The sequence below is a fragment of the Heliangelus exortis genome, chromosome 17 (genome assembly GCF_036169615.1).
Source record: "Heliangelus exortis chromosome 17, bHelExo1.hap1, whole genome shotgun sequence".
NCBI classification, from domain to species: Eukaryota; Metazoa; Chordata; class Aves; order Apodiformes; family Trochilidae; genus Heliangelus; species Heliangelus exortis.
The window spans coordinates 9,991,527-10,008,994 of NC_092438.1; the positions used below are offsets into that span (position 1 = coordinate 9,991,527).

General features: G+C 42.4%; 1 protein-coding gene across 1 annotated transcript; it reads left to right on the plus strand.

The window, feature by feature from the left end:
• Positions 1-106: 106 nt before the first annotated feature.
• On the plus strand, positions 107-15,364 carry ARPC1A (actin related protein 2/3 complex subunit 1A). The gene is made up of 10 exons (XM_071760559.1): positions 107-328; positions 3,500-3,581; positions 4,303-4,407; positions 6,623-6,845; positions 8,241-8,348; positions 11,704-11,916; positions 13,040-13,115; positions 13,299-13,492; positions 14,198-14,288; positions 15,190-15,364. Exons 2-10 carry the CDS (start codon positions 3,518-3,520, stop codon positions 15,226-15,228), a joined length of 1,113 nt encoding a protein of 370 aa, XP_071616660.1. The 5' UTR covers positions 107-328; positions 3,500-3,517; the 3' UTR covers positions 15,229-15,364.
• The last annotated feature ends 2,104 nt before the right edge of the window (positions 15,365-17,468 follow it).

Consider the following 17,468-nt stretch of genomic DNA (forward strand, 5'->3'; position numbering starts at 1 on the left):
CCCCTCCGCCGCCTTTGTCTTGCGGCGCGGCCCCGCCCTCCCTTCCGCGCATGCGCAGAGCGGCGCCCGCCGCCGCCCCGCCAGCCCCCGCCCTCCCTACAGGGCGGCTTCGGCGCATGCGCGGGGCGGGGAGGCGGCCGGCGGGCAGCGCGCAGGCGCAGTGCGCGTTTCCTGGCTCCCTTGTCAGTGCCGGGCGTCCCCCCCCAACCCCTACCCCCCCCCCAGCCCCTCGGCGTCCCCTGACGGCCGCTCCCTCTCCCGCTGCCCGGAGCGGAGTCGCGTTGACTGACCAGAGTCCGCGAATCCCGCTCCGCTCCTCTCGCCTCAGGTGAGTTCTCCAGCCGGGGGAGGGAGGCTGTCGGAGCGGTGCTGCCGGGCCGGCCTGCCCCCGCCCTGAGGGGGATTGAGGCGGGGGGGGTGTGAGGTGGGGGGAGGCTGCGGGCCCGCCGGTTCTGAGGGGAGGGCGGGGGGAGAGTTACCTCAGCTCCGGCCTGCTCGGGGGTAAGGGCTGTGCCCGGCGCTGCTGCTGCGTGGTGGGGCTGAGGGCACCTTCTGGGGGGGCACCTTGTGGGGGTGAGGCGGTGGGGACCCTGAGGGGCCGGGGAGGGAGCAGCCGGGCGGGCTTTGGCGGGGCAGCCCCGGCCTTGCCGCCTGTCCCTGCCGTGGCCTCGGCAGCAGCTCTGTGCACCTGTGTTATCAGCGCCGGGCAGGGCCGCAGCCCGCAATCCATCCCAAACCGGTCGGCTTTATCATGCTAATGGTGTCCTGTGTCAGTGGGCTTGCCGGTGAGGAGTCAGCCTCTTGGGAAAGCTGCGCTGAGCGAGTTGGGAGGGAATGACAGGAGGAGGAGGAGGCAGTCCGCAGTTATAGGCACTGGTGTTCCACAGGCTTGAAAGGGATGGAGGTGCTCTGAAAATTGGGGATTAAAAAGATCCCATTCTCTCTCTCTCTCACATAAACACACACACACCCATGCTGTCGGCACTTCTGAGTCTGCATCCTTGCCAGGTGCTTGTCCAGGGATGGCCTTATCCCACGTATTTCTCACCCCACTGAAAGATGACAGCCCCCAGGTCCCGTGCTTCCCAAACTTGATCGTTTCATTTTGCAAAAGAAAGAACTCCTGCAGTACCAGGGTGCAAGGTTTCATTCTTATTTGTAAATTTTCTTGAAGCTCGAGGGTACCTTGCATTTGGAAAAAAGGTGAGGGATAGCTACTTAAATACTTGGCTGACAAAGTTATCAAAAGAATATCATCCCTGTGCAGAATTCTAAGATTGGCTGACAGGATGGCATTGGATTATATCACGAATCATAGAGCCAGTTGCATTTTCTCTTGTGAAATGTGAGTTAGATTTTGTCTTTGTATTGGTAAGGAATAAATGTAACTGGAAGACTTCATTACAACTTATCTTCTGGAAGAAAATAGCACTGCAGCTATCAGATGACAAAAATAGTGCTTTTTGATATTATCATCACTGTTGATTTTTAGGAAATAACATTCAAACCAAAATGGAAAGAGGTTGCTTGCCGAAAGTTGCTCAAGAATCTCATTCAGTGGGAAGGAATGGATCATGCTGTTTGTCTAGGCTGTCTTTGGGAACAGCATGTAGGTTCATCAAAATCTGACCTAGAAGCCAGAATGGGACCATATCATGTGTATATAGTGCAAATCTGTGGAGAAAATCCCAGGGTTGTATTAGAAACTGTTTCAAAATAGCTGCGTTCCTTGGGGAGGGGAGGTTGGATATTTTTACATTTGATTTCAGAAAGAGTAGAAAAGGCTGAGCATTCCTGGTTGGTAGAACAGCTCTTCAACTTTTCCTGTATATGGAAATGTGCTGCTACTGAATGTTGGCATGGGCTAAAGCAAAGTGGAGGAAAAAGCAATTTGCAGTTGTGTTTTGCTTATATTAACCCAAGGAATGTCCAAGGTCAAAGGTAATTTGGATTATGTCAGCATTTTCATAAAAAGTAATTAATTAGTTTGTTCATAAAAAGTAATTATTTTGCTCAAGACTGCCTGTATTTAATATCTTCATTTAATATCTTCATTTGATTGGTAGAATATGATTATTAGAAGAACCATTAAAATCACACTGGTTAGAATGGTGAATTGGACTTTAAGCTCATAGAGCTAAATGTTATATTTGAAATGTAGCCATAAGTTTTGTCTCTTTAAATTATTTCTTTAAAAAAAGGGAAAAAAAAAAGAGAAGAAAAAGTCTCTCCAATTATTTGCATTGATGAAGTACTGGATCAACTCTGCTCCAAGATTCATCACTTTCAGCATATTTTTTAACCTAGTGGTGTAGTAGCAATTGCAGAGCTCCCTGAGCAGGTACTCCTCATTGATTCACTCCTGAGTTTCAGTTGGACAGCCACTCATTTCCTGTTTACTTCCAAATTCTTACCTTGTCCTGAGGTCTCCACCCTCTGCTAACATGGCCATACTTGGGTATGTTGTAATTTCAGGCTACAATGGGTGTGGATGTCTTGGAATGTCATTACAGAGATGGTTCTTTTTTAGATGTATATCTGGGGATAAAAAGACTTCAATCCATCCACCCAAGGATAAATTAGTAAAAAAATAATAAATAAGTAAAATAAGTAAAAATAAATAAAATAAGTAAAAATTAGTGGAATATATGGAAGGAATTGATAAATCCAATTTGCATGTATTGAACCACTGTAATTGTCACAGGTGGCCTGGAGTTTTTAAGATGTTATCTTCCATCCATTTATGCTGCCCTGCCTTAATACAGGGCATAGAATAAAATATAGTATTTTAAACAATTTTAAACTGGTGGGTCAGTGTGCCACCAGCTGCAGATGTTCAACACCCTCTCTTATAGCAGTCATAAATTAAAAACTAGGTGTCTAAAACCAGATTAAAATACAAACTAGAATGATTCAGCTTGTTAGTGTTTGAATTTCATGGGGGCAAAAATCCAACTATAAAATAGCTGATTGCTAGGGTTAATTTGGAGACATTAGTAATTGGTTAATTACTATCTTAATAATTTTTCCCTGGGATACATAAAATGGCTTTATCAGTTAATACATGATCAGATTACAGTTGCCTATCAGTGTTCTGGACACACCAATTTCATCAGCTCACTGAGTTATTTATTTTTTTCCAAGTATTTTGTTTCCACAGTAAAACTCAGGTTTGTTAGGTTTCCTGAGAGTATGGCTTCTCTCCTGTGAGAGTGCACAAAGAAAAACATCCATGTGGCTTTTAGGGCAACTGCAATTAGCCAGAGAGAGCAGGACAGATAAAATCCATCATCCTGCTGAAGATTCTGGGTTGTGTGGCAGAGGCAGCTCTTCAGCAGCATTGCCTTATCTGCTGAATAGGTTGGGATCTCCTTTGAGCAAATTGTAATACTGGACGTGGTAAATGTTGAGGGATGATTTTGCTTTAATAATTACCTAATTTTGGAGCGTCTGGTTTTTAATTTTACACCTTTCAGCTCTTTCAATTTTTGCACCATAGGAATATCCTGGACTCGGAATGTCTCTACATCAGTTTTTACTGGAGCCAATCACCTGCCATGCCTGGAACAGAGACCGTACCCGTAAGCAATACCAGACTTTTAATTTTATTTTCAATTGCTGTTTTATCTTTGCTGCCAGTTCATGACCTGGTAGTGTTCTGGATCACTTGTAGAGGAGGTCTGGTCACATACATAGTGCTGAGTATTAAATGTTTCACTTATGAGCCAAAAAGAATCTTCTAAATCTGAACTTCTCTAAGCCCATAACTGGATTTCTGGTGTATGAGCAGATCTGGTCTTAAAAGTGTTCCAGAAGCTTTGCCACTTGGTCTGCACCTCATGATAATGGTCTGGCCCTTACCCTCTTTGATCCTCTATTCCATATCCCAATATGTAGCCATAAGTTTTTTTTCTTTAAATTATTTCTTTAAAAAAGGAAAAAAAAAAAAAAAAGAAGAAAAAGTCTCTCCAATTACTTGCATTGTTGAAGTACTGGATCAACTCTGCTCCAAGATTCATCACTTAGGGATCCCAATAGGGATATAGCAGCCCTTCCTTTTACCAGCCTAGTTTTCTGCTTCAGTGTGCACTGTTATGTTCCACGTGTGCTGTCTTTCTGTGCACTATACTCTTGACCATGCTATAAACATAATTATTTTAGATTATCATCTTGGCCCTTTATTTACAAAAGCCATATAATGCTCTGAAATTTGAGAACACAGCTTTTTAGATTGGAAAGACTTCTGGAGTTAGGCATTTGGTATTAAAAAAGCCTTTTGAATTATTTTCTTTCTTCTTCAAGAGATTGCCATTAGCCCTAATAATCACGAAGTCCACATCTACAAGAAGAGTGGGAACCAGTGGGTGAAGGCTCATGAGCTAAAGGAGCACAATGGACACATTACAGGTAGGAGAAGATTGTGCTGTGCCAGATGTTAAGTTTGCCTGCCCCCTGCTTTCCCCAGCTGAGAATCTGAACTGGGAATCTGCAAGTGTTGAGTAAATAGATCATTTTTAGGTGAGCATTCCCACTTATGGGGAGCTTTGCAGCACTTTGCTGGGCTGCATGCAATGACTGCCTGCAGGAAAAGCCCTGTTTCATTTCCAGGCATTTTGGTAGAGTAGCTGAGCCTTTCTTTTTAATTTGTTGCTTGTTTTTCATCTGTAAGGACATAATGAGAATAAATATTCAGTCTACTGAAGTACTCTGGCTGTGTCACACCCTCCTGGTGATCCATGCTGCTCCTTTTCCAGTGCTAGTGTTAAAACTTTGTCACGGGTACAACCATTGCATTGATTTGAGGTTTCTGGCAGCAATAAATATTCTTTTATAAGGACTTTATAAACACTTCAGGTGGTCAGTCCTGGATGTGTGACAGGCCATCAGTGAGCAAATTTTACTGCAGGCCCAGAGTATCTGTAGCTGCACAAGAAAAATGTAAAAGAGCAGCTATGATGAGTCACAAGGTGTTGCTTTTAAAATGTGATTTTCCTGTGATAGTCTCTTACATTACTTTTCCTTTACATGGTGATACAAGAGCTTAATTCTCTAAGGAAATAAATGAAAGTAATGAAAAACAAGCATTTGCTCAAAACAGCAATATCCTTCCTTGTGTTCTTAGCTCACTAATGGGCAGAAAAGTATCTGCCCAGAAGTGTTTTGCAGGAACTTAATTCAATATATCTGATTCTTGCTGTCATGGTGCACAACTGCACGTGCTGCTGTGTGAAGAGTCACTTGGGCTGAATTTACAACCAACGTGCTGTTCCCCAAGGGCATTTCTGTGCATTTTTCTTGTACCTGTTAGTGTTAGAAGCCAAATATTCATGGCTTGGGAAAAAGAGTTCTCTGTACAGCATATGCCTTTGGAATACTCAGTGCTGTGGTTGTTGTAAAGAGGAGGCTTCAGCTGTGGTTAGACACAGGAGATAGAATGATCAAACCACTTGAGGAGTGATTCAGCTGCTGCCACTCCAGCTTCTGATCACAAGGGACAAGGTCCCTTGCCTGGCCTCTGTGTCTTGATTCAGAGATCTGTGGTGAGCTGCTTGTGTCCAATTCCAGGAAGAGCATTGTTCACTCTTTTTTGCTGGTTTAATTTTCTGCTGAACTTGCCATGAGTCAGAACACTGGTGCTGATGCAGGGGAGGTGGTGGGTGAGAGAGAATCAGAGAGAGGCAGGGTGATCCCCCTTTGAAAGGCACTGCTAGATTGACACCTGTAAGTGGCTTCAGGCTACCAACCTCTTCAAAACTGAACTTTTAAAGCCTAAGCCTATTTTAAGTAGATCATATATGAATAATATGCTAAAATTAGCACAAATTCTTTCCTTCTATCTTTTTTTCAGTTTGTGTGCTTAAGGAATGATTTTTTAATACAGAACCCAGTATGAAAAACTGTGGAAATATGATTTTGTGACAGCAGAGTTAAGGATTACACTCTGCATCCTAACGAAGGATGCTAAAGAAAAGATGAAAAATCATATTTCTGTGAGACTTTCCGGTTGAGAACATCCTTCGTTTCATAGACAGGAGCAGTTGCAGGCTTATCATTTTTTGCTTTGAACTTGTTACTTTTGCTTGGGCAGTTTTTCATTCTCATAGCACAGCTTAAACCAGCCTGGAAAAAATGTGAGGATTGTATCAGTACATAAAAATTGATAACATCCAGCCCAAAAAACCCCGGCTATCTAAACTTATAGATGATGGCTGCGGTCTGGCAGGAGGCAGACAACCGTGTCAGAGGTTTGTGTGCACAGTTTCAGGATTGCTGGCTTTCAGCTCTTGAAACGGGTCTCCCGCAGGAGCCTGTGGGTTTGAGGCCTTATCCAGCCTGCAGAGCTCCACCTGTTGGCCATCCAGCAGAGCGGGCTCCCCCAGCGGGCAAATTCCCGATGGAATCTGGAAAATTGGGAATCTGCGGTTTCGATGAAGGCAAGAGGGACAAACCCATAGCCCCAACGGGTTAAAGTGGTGCCTGGAGGATAAGTGAACGGGGGAATACTGACATAACAGTGATAAGAGTCTCTGTGGGAGAAGGCAGTGAGGTTGTCCCTGCTTTGGCTTACTTAAAGCAAAGAGGATGAAGGGAAAAGTTGATTAATGGGAGCTCTAAATTGCAGGGATTGATTGGGCTCCCAAAAGCGATCGCATCGTAACTTGCGGCGCCGACCGGAACGCCTACGTCTGGAGTCAGAAGGATGGGGTCTGGAAACCAACCCTGGTGATCCTGAGGATCAATCGTGCAGCCACCTTTGTGAAATGGTCTCCCTTGGAGAATAAATTTGCTGTGGGAAGTGGAGCTCGCCTGATATCTGTGTGCTACTTTGAATCTGAAAACGACTGGTGAGCTGTCTGCGTGCCTTTTAGTCATTTAAGGTCTGCTTGGGAAAGCTAAAGCCTGGAGTTTAATGTTGGTAACTAGGTTACTGGTACACTAATTCTTCAAATCTACAGAAAATATAGAGGGATAACCCTCATCATGGACTTTTTACATCTTAAAGAGAAGGTTCCCTCTTTTGCTTCTTTATTCTGCTGTGGTACCTAAATCCGGATGCGTTCTGCTTGGCTGCCACAAACATGTTCTCAAAGTGTAAGAATTTCTGCAGAGTAAAAATCTCTTTACCACAACTGCCTGATTGAAAAAAGAAATGTTTCCCCCCCCCCAAACACCTTTTCCGTGATGAATGAAGAAATCTTCTCTTGACTGTAGTTCAGTACAGGTTATTTTGAGCCATTTCTTGTTATTAAAGAGTTGAAGTATGTCACTTATCTCCAAGGTGGTCTATTAGGAGTTTGAGCATCTGGTTTGTGTTCTGGCATATATTCCTGTCACAGTTCATAGCTTTCAGCCAGGACTATTAATGTTTTGGGTTTATTTCTCTTTGGCATCTAAACTTAATGCTTCTGATTTTTAATCAGTCTGCACTCATAGCTGTACAGGCTGGAGCTGCATCCACTCTGTCATCTGTAGGTGACATTAGTAGGTTAAATATATTATTTTGCATTGAATCAATGTGCATAAGACCCTAAGTGTCTGTGCCTGCTCCCTCGTGTGCAGTCTTCCACCTGGAGATGATAAACAAGGAGACCATTTGCAAAATACAGTTTAAAGATTGTTTTGGACTTTTATGCTTTAGTAGCATTCCATCTGCAGGAGAATAAAAATCCCATATATTGAAGACAAATAATTGTATGTAGTCTTTAAAACTGCTTGTGCCTGGTGGAAGCAAATTCAAAGGGAAAAATGCCATCATCCCAAAGGCCACCCAGTGAATAACAGATTTCATTATTATTTTGTAAACAGATCAAACAAACTAAATCTGCTGAGACATATTTAGGTTAATATTGATGCATTTAACATCAGGACCACTCTGCACTGTACTTCAGATAATTGAGAAGCATACACTAGCCATATCATTGACAGTTCACCCATTTACTTGTGTTTTGTAGTTATTGTATTTTTAAATAGTAGAAAAGTCAATAGTCAAGAGAGAGGACTATAAAACTCACGGGAAGGAGGTGGAGAGGAAGAACACTTAGTGGTGTAAGAAAATTGTGCTCCCTCTGCCAGGGAGAAAGCAAAATTCACTTATGAAAGATTTGAGCAGAATGTGAGTTTTGTTGCAAAACTGATGTGTTCAGTCCCTGGCAAGGGGTGATTTTTTGAGGAATGTTTCATGGGTTTGTGTGAATCTGGTGAAACATTTCCCTATAATTTTTTTTTCTCTTTTCATTTAGGTGGGTGAGCAAACACATTAAAAAACCCATTCGTTCCACTGTCCTTAGCCTGGACTGGCACCCCAACAATGTTTTACTGGCTGCTGGATCCTGTGACTTCAAGTGCAGGTGAGAGAAAATAAAGCATCTATAAATCAACTGGGATTACTGGGGCAAATTAGTACCATGAGCATGCTGGCCATGCATTTGCTATCAGAATAGAAGATTGCTCATTGCATACTGTCATTGTTACCAAAATAAAATACCCAGCTTAAGAGACTTTGGCTTTGGTGCTGCTGCATGCAGACTTTGGACTCCTGACTTTTCTCTGTTGAGGGATACAGGTGAATTTAATGAACTGGTGGGTTACTTTACTAGCAGTATACAGGTAGTAGTACTACAGTGCCTGTACTGAGCCCTGAGTTGTTAGGCTGAAATTAGTCTAGCAGGTGCTATCTTGTAGAACACCTACACTGCTTGTTAGAATTAAAAAACCAGCACTGGTGTGCTTCCAAAATTCAGTCACTTGGCACTTCCAAAGGTTGGATCTCATCTTTCTCTTCCTTGAGTCACTTGAGTTCTCCCCTTTGCCTGTGCTGCACTTCATGTTCTTGCAGCCCCGTGGTGAGCAGTGTGAAGGGATTGATCCACCTGAAACTCAGGGCAGCAAAACACATTCTTGAAGAGTGTTTAAAAAAAAAAGAGAGGCTGTTAAAAACAGATTGGCAGATGAGTGAGATGGTGAAGTCTTTCAAACTGATGGTGAAATTACACCACGAGGGATGTGTCCTGCAGGTCAGGGTCACTCCCTGCATGGGAAACTGCAGAGGGGTTGAGTAATTCATATTTCACTTAATCACTTGTACCTTGGATAATAATGAAAGCTTCTTTTCTTACATTCTTTATGTAATAGAGCAATTTTTAAGCTTCAAAGTGTGTACTAAAAATGACTAAGAAGGAGTAGGAGGGGGAGGTGGGATCAACAGTTGCATTCCTTATTTCAGAATGAAATCCATGCGTCTGAATTTGATCCTTTGATACCCTTTATGTAAGGAGGGACATTAAATCAAAGGTGGGAAGATGAAAAGATTTGCCTCCCCATTATTAATTAGATAAACTATACATATTCCCTTCCTTTCACAAAAAAGTGTGGTATAAAACACTCATTCATCTTCCAGAAGCAGCTGCTTTTCACATGTGAAAATTTTTTCATGTGTGTTCAGAGAGCATCTCAGGACTCTGACATTGGGTCAGCTGATTCTGTATCTTTCACTTTGGACTTCAGCTTTGTTTGGTGCTTGCTTTATGTACATTGCATCACTGATTATCTCCTCCTTCCTGTTTTGGCTGAGAAGTTAGACTTGAATTATTTTCTGTTCAGGATTTTAGGGTCTTTTCAGGGGTTGGATTTTTTTTTTCTTTGTTTGTCTTTGTTTGATTTGTTGTTTTTTTTTTTTTTTGTAAGGCAGTCTGTGGTTCAGTGAATTTCCTAGGAGCATTCTCTAGAAGACTTGCTTAGTCTTTTTGTTTCCCATCAGAAAACTCAATTGTGTCCTGCATCTTATTCCTCTGAAAAATGGTGTTTGTTTTTCAAAAAACAGACCTTGGTTTAAAACACTTGGGAAATCTTCTGCTCTTGCTTAACATTCTACTTTAGGATGAATTATTTAATAATTTTGTTGTTTTATTGTAGAAATCTCCATACAGAACCCTTAAAGGAAGAAAGAAAAAGTAGTGTGTTTATGATTTTGTTTCTTCCCCAAAACCATGAAAGTGTTTTGGTAAATGATACCTATCTCTAGAATTCTAATTTTAGGGAAAGTTCAGTTACATATCCAAGGTAATAAAGATACCTGGGCCTCTAAAACCCATCTGTTCTGATAGGTGGTTCTGAAGAAAATTATGAAATGGATCTGCCAGAGCCACTGCCAACTAAGAAACAGCTAAGTGGGAGACATTTGGAAAAAGAATGGAGAGCAGAAAAGTCTCCAAGTTTCTGGATTTTCAGCAGACTTTTTTTGGTAGCTGGCCTAGATGAGCTCCTCTTACATTTATCTGCAGAAATGTGTATATATGTATAAAAAAAAAAAAAAATATATATATATATATATATATCTAACAGCACTGCATAGGTGTGAATTTTTTATTCTGGCTGGAAAAATGTTTCTGTAGGAATGAAAGTCATTTCCCAATGTTCTTTGAAGGCTGAGGCCTTCAAGCTGAGATGGTTTGGGTTTTAAAAGAGAGGAAGACTTTAGTAAGGGAAAAGACTTTTCTTTTTTTTTTTTTAACTAGCAGTTATCTTCAAGGTCTTCCACTACTTAAGAATGATTTTTCTACCTTGTGTCAAAGGCTGTTGCTTTAAAGATCTTGTCCTATTTCCATACATTAAGAGAGCCTTCCTTTCAGATGTCCCTCTAAAATTAAGTTTGTTGAAGGATTATCATTAGATTGTATTTAAACTGATAGAGCCAAATATAAATTCAGACTTAATTCTCTGAAAATCTCTACCTAATATAGCTGCACTTAAACCCTTCTTGTTCCAAATGAGCAGCTTTATTTGAATAAGCTGAATATAGGTACCTTTTGAAGTGCATTCCCCACATATGTAAAGGATTTAAAAAACAGGGGGTGGGGAAGAACATTTCCTTAAGCTCTCTATAAAATAACTCCTCCTTGTGTTTGGCTGCAGCCATGAATATTTGATCCTGGCTCTACCCTGGAATGTTTTCCTGGTAGTAATATGGCACAGCTCACTTGCTCCTCCTTTTCAATGGATTCTGATCCTATGTTTGTGACGTCCCAGGAACTTCCATGGTAACAGTCAGGAACACCATATTGTGGCACATCTGAATCATGCAGAAGGAATTTGATGAAAGGGGGAGGCTTTCTATTTAAACATATCTTGAGAATTGTAGTGCTAGGGGAAAAAAAAAACCCAAAAAACCCTATAAAAGCATCGTGGCATTTCAGGTTTTCAGCAATGAGCCAGAATAAAAGTGGCTCAAAGCTCCTTTGCTGGCACATGAACGTCAGTTTTCTTTCTTTGAAATCCTGCTAAAAACTGAGTGTTCTTCAAAAGTGGGTAATTTTGTAGGTGTTTGCATTAGCTTCTAATTATACTGTGCAATTTGTGGGTTTTTTTCCTAACTGGAGAATTGACACTTGAGAGTTAGTAGCTCCACAAAAGGATGAAAGGGAAACCTCAGCCCGGTGGAAGACGCAGTGACAGTGTATGGTTTTGTGCCATCTCCTGGAAGATGAACAGAATTTCTGAGAAACCTCTGTGTGTGTTACCCTTTGTGCTGCTGTGTTCCCTCTGTGTACTGACACTTCCCTGCCACTTGTGGCTTTTTGTTTAAAGATCCTGTGGTCTTTTCTTTTGGTAGAATTAGAAAGCATCTTTTTTGCTTCTTACGTGAAAACGTCCAGCAGCTCCCTGGAGGCTTTTCCTTTTCTTCATGCTGGATTCTTTTATTTGCAGGGTGTTTTCTGCTTACATTAAGGAAGTTGATGAAAAGCCAGCCAGTACACCGTGGGGCTCCAAAATGCCTTTTGGGCAGCTGATGTCAGAATTTGGGGGTGCTGGAAGTGGTGGATGGGTGCACAGTGTCAGCTTTTCTGCCAGCGGCAATCGCCTCGCCTGGGTCAGTCACGACAGCACCGTGTCAGTTGCTGATGCTTCAAAAAATATGATGTAAGTAGGCTCATTCTGTGAGTTATTAGCTGCTTGACACAAGAAGGAAGCAGTATGTGGAAAGCTGTGACTGCTTTTCTTGACAACTTCACTGTAGGTTCCAGGAATCTCTTTGAGGCCTAAATAAATAAAGCAGATTCCTTGAATTTTTGATGAGCTCATTTAAATTTCTTATAAGACTTCTTCAGTGAGGGTACATTCTTTTACTTTGAGGGGGTGTGTGGAGCATTTGAAAAAAACAAACAAACCACCAACCTTCCACTCTTGTGACTGGGGAAACAATATTTCTTTGTAATGGATCCAAGAGACCTGCAGGGACATGCTCACTCCCTAACTGCTCAGACTCTCCCCACACGGGCTCTGCAAACAAGTTGTTCATTTCATGAAATGTTAACTACTCAACCACTGTCCTTAAGGAATCGTTGCTGTGAGGTTTCACACCTCCAGATCCAACAAACTATTTTAATAACAGTTCCTTCTCCTGCTCTTCATCCTGAGCTGAATCCCTTTTTGCTGTTTGTGGCTTTCTAACCCAGAAGGATGAGATTCCCCATGTGTTTTGGTAGCTGGGATCTCTGGTGGATGATCCAGGTGCTGCTGTGCTTTATTTTGAATTATGGTTCTGATGGGTACAGCAGTGTAAGTACCTGGTTGGGGATATCATTAAGTATAAAGTTTTCTAAAATTCTTTTCTCATTGGTTGTAAAACCTCAAAAGTTGGGAGGTTTACATATTATATATGTGTGTATATATATATATTTTATATATCTCATTTAACATATGGGATTTTTCCTCCTTAGAAGATGGTGTCAACACTAAAACTTCCAAGTGTCTTGTATGTACAAATTAAATTAACAGCTTCATCAATATGAACCTCTTTTGATGGGATCCTTTTTTAAACTCTTGCCACTGTTTATACACAATTACTGCCTAGAATACTTAGGAGGTTTTTTAGATCTTTCAGGACACCTTCTCTCACAAATTGCAACTTTCTGGTGTCACCTCAGGACAATTGACTTCTTTGCCAATAATTCTTGTTCAGGAACAATCTCTGGGTTTTTGCATTGCAGCTAAAGATGGAGAGGTTTCAATGAAGCCCTCTAACAAATGTTCTTGTGTTCAGGGTTTCACAGCTGAAAACAGAGTTCCTCCCACTCCTGAGTGTCTCGTTTGTCTCTGAGAACAGTGTGGTGGCAGCTGTAAGTGTCTCTTATTTTCTCCTTGGAGAGGGTTGTGGTGTTTTGGAGAGGGAGAAACCCCTTGGCCACGAGCAGCCTCCTCCCTGGCGTCTGCCTTTGCCTTTCTGCAAGCAACAGCAGCAGAAAAAAGAAAGAGTGGTTGTGCTCTGTTCCTTGACCTGCTCTCATGGCATCTCCTTGCAGGGCCACGACTGCTGCCCCATGCTCTTTAACTGTGATGACCGTGGCCTCCTGACCTTTGTTTCCAAACTGGACATTCCGAAGCAGAACATCCAGCGCAACATTTCCGCCATGGAGCGCTTCCGAAACATGGATAAAAGAGCCACTACGGAGGATCGTAACACCACCCTGGAGACCCTGCATCAAAACAGCATAACGTGAGTGTCTGCCTCCCAGCAGGAGGGGAAGGAATGCTCCCCACATCATCTGGGTTGTACCACGACCCTGGGACAGCTCAGGTTTGCTCTGCCAGACGGGTGTGGCTCTTGTCTCGCTTCCTGTCTTGCCTTTTGCTATCAAGGCTCTGTTTCTGGGACTTCTGCCTGAAGGTTGGTGAAGTTCATCATTCGCAGGGCATGCACTGTCTGCTGTCTGCTCCTGTTTCAAGTCTTCTGTAGCTTGAACACAGTTTTACCTGTTCAAATGTGTAGGCAGTTCCCAAGGTCAAGGTAGCACTTGGTAGCACCATTTTGGTGGTCATCAAAATTCACCCGAAACAGGAATTCACACCCCAGCTGCCTATTTCAGATGTTATTTCCATGTGTATTTATTCATCAAAAGGAGTAATTCTGGTGAATTAAGTAAAAGATCCTTGCATTTAAAGACTCTGTCAGCCCAGAGGATGCTGACATTTCTGAGGCAATTTGTCTTTATCCAAGGAAAATGCTCAGGCTACAGCCACCAGGTCATAAGAGCTTTCAGCATCCGTTTTCTTTGCTTATTTTCCTGAAGCGTTGTACCAAAAGTCTAATCTAAGCTCTGCTATACCCGTGTCTCCCTTTGAGAGAGCAGCAGCTAATTTAAACCCAAATTTCTGAGCTGTCTGGACTGGGGGCCTTACAGCTCTCCCTCTCTCTTTCCAGCCAGGTGTCTATTTATGAGATAGACAAACGAGACTGTCGTAAATTCTGCACCACTGGCATTGATGGAGCCATGACCATCTGGGATTTCAAGGTATGACTCTCCTGACATGTTTCTGTGGGCTGGCTGGGTGTTTGTTTACCTCCTACCATCAATTTGGGGGGGGAGCTCATCTCTAATGCAGGCTGTTTTATCAGTAGGAAATCCAGACTGGGATAGTCAAGACCATTAGTGACCTCTGAAGACAGATCCAAGATGCAGCATAAATGCAGAGATGCTTTGTTGAGCAGACAGTGCTAATCCCAACTTAATTTTTTAAATGGAATTATTTAGTTTCCATGTAGGAATCTTTGCTTTTCCAACCCTTACCTCAGCCAGAATCAGGTTTGAACAATCATTGGCATGACAGGACCCTCTCCTTGCTCCCATCCCTTTGGGCCCTGCTGAGTCTTTCTGCAGAACGTGCCCTCTCATAATTAACTTACCAAAGCAGTAAGAGGTTTGCTCAAACAGGTAGAAAATACAGTGAGCTCTGTGCTGAAATTCCTGCAAGGATTTAATAACAATACATAAGACTTATGAAATTTAATAACAGCACTAAAGTGTTTGCTTTCCTGAGGACTGGCAACTGGAGCTTTCCAACAGAGCTCTCTGCTGGCCTCCCCAGGCTGCCCAGAGCTGTGTAGTGCCTCTTCAGAAAAGAATGGTTTGTCTGTGGTCTGTAATGCCAGAAAGCCAAATAAGAAATGGAGGTGGGTGGTATGTAAGCTGCTTCAGTGCCCTTTCAGGGAAAAGGAGTGGAATCATTGGTCTGCATATGTATGAGTTTGAAATAAGTGGTCTTTGCCTCTTGAATAGGAGCCTGAGCTCAAGTATTCAGAGTTTTTACCCTGTTGGGTTTTTTTCCTAAATTAAGATAACTGTTTATATTGAATTATTTAGCCCAGGATACACTTGATGGTTGTGATTAAGATTTTTTTTTTTTTCTTTCAAGACCTTAGAGTCCTCTATTCAAGGTCTACGAATCATGTAAGGATGGATTTCCATGATCTAGCAGGACAAACTGCTTGACAGAATGCAGCTCCCACATCTGCACAAACCTGAAAAGGGAGGAGGAATGTGGAATATTTGGAAACACTGAGAAAATACAGCTTGGCAGATTTTCTTTTGAATCTAAATTTGGTGAATTGTGTTGGTTTCAAAATCAGCTGTGATTGTTCTTTTTTTTTTTTTTTTTTTTTTTTTTAAATTTTATTTTATTTTTTTTTCGGTTGGTTGTTTCATTCCATTCTTTACCAAAGCTGCTCTTTAAGTAGTTTATTGCAGGCAGTTATGAATCACTAACTTAAAAGGGGAATTTTATGTAAATTGTCTGCTAGAAATAATAATAATAATAATAATAATAAAAAAGAAAAAAACTGATTCCTTGTTTTGATGCTCATTAGCAGTGACTTAAAAAAGGATATTAAGGGAATTTAGTTTGAGAGGGAGGGAGGGAATACCCTTAAGATTTTACCTTAACTGAGTTTCTTGAAGTTGACAGATGAAGACCTGGAGTTCTGATGTGAAGATTCAGCTGGGCTTCCAGGGGAATTGTTCCCCTGAGGTGATGATTTTGGAGGATGAATGGTTTTGTCCAGCTGGCTCTGAGTTCTGTCTGCCTGGCATTTAATCCAGTAATAACAGCAAATTTACCCAAGTGGCTTTTTTACTTTCCATGGAGTGGGTCATAGTTTTCCACCTGTGAATGACCAGAATTATTTGTAGTTCCCTTTTAGGATTTGTACAAAGACTCCTCACAGTGCAGTGCTTCACATACAGGGTGGAAAGCAAAAAAAAAACCCAAAACCCAACCTGCTGAGCCAGATCTTAGGAGGACAAATTAAAAGCAAATCACTTTTTAAGGCCACGAAGCTACACAGGGAAGCTGCTGTCGTGTTGGAGCTGAGTGCTCAGCCTATAAAATTCTGTTTATAATGGCTGGTAGAGAAATGAAGCAGACTTAACAGAGGTGGCAGTGTGCTCTGGCTTCTGTGCAGAGCCTTTGTCTCCAGGTGACTCTGTCCTTTTGAAGTTCACTTTTGGGCCTCACTGAGGCATTTGCACATCAATTATTGGATTCTCTGGGGTTAGTTAAGATTAACAGTGCTGCTGCTTCGAGGCAGGATCTGCTCTGGAGGGGATTATCTGGCTCATGACATTTCTTTACAAGGTTTGAGACTTTGTCATTTCTGTTGAAAATGCAGAAGTGTCTTTAAAAAAAACCAACAGTGACTAAATTTACCACTTCCTCTGGAACCAGGGTTCATACACTGCTTGTTTTGCAGCTCTGAGGGAGCAAAAAGGGAGGGTGGAGGGTGAGCCCCCAAAGCTGACAATTGCTGCTTCTCTCCTGCAAGAGACTTTTGGTTTGGCCTGGTCCATCTCTGTAGATCCTGTTAGATGCTTGTCCAGACAGTAAGGATGTTGCTTCTGAAGCCACTTTTTGAAAGTGTGGTGGTTTATCTCCAAAAAGTATTACAAAAAATTGATTCTAAAATGTCTGGTCCAAATGATGCAAAAGGTTGCGAGGGAAAAAAAATAATGAGAGAGCTGAGGAAAAAAAAACCAAAACTGAATGTTTATGCCTTTTGCTTTTTCTGCATGAGCTAGAGAAGGGAAAAACCTGATGGCTCCAAAAAGCCAACAGACAGGTTTGTGGGAACTGCTGTAGGTTGTCATCTGAGAGAAATGCATATGCTTCAACTCTGAGATTAAAAAAAAAAGAGTGGAGATATTTATATTAGAAAAGAACTGAGTGAGGGGAGTACAAACAGCCACCACTTGAAGCATAATTCCAGTTAAAACTGTGCAGGGGTTGGGGGGAGCTCAGCACCTTGTGCACCATCCAATGGTGGGAGGTGGGAGCTCTCCGGGTTTCCAGGCCCCTGCTCTGGGTTTCCAGGCCCCTGCTCTGGGTTTCCAGGCTCCTGCTCTGCTCCTGGGCAATGTTCTGCTGCTTCCCCACCACCACCACAGGGGTCGGTGCCTCTCTTGCCTCTGTGTTTCCTCAGTCACCTCCCCTGCCTGTGACACTTTGTGTCACTGGTGAGATTCCACGGGCATCTACAGCTGATAATGATCTTCCTAGTCCTTTCCAACCCTGATGATTCCAAGTTCTGTGATTCTCAGCAGGTGCACTCAGCTGCTGCCTTTGGAAGCGATGCTCATGGTTGCAGCCTGAAGTCTCTGGGGATAAAAATCCCTTCCCCTGAAGCAGGAGGGGGGAAAAAA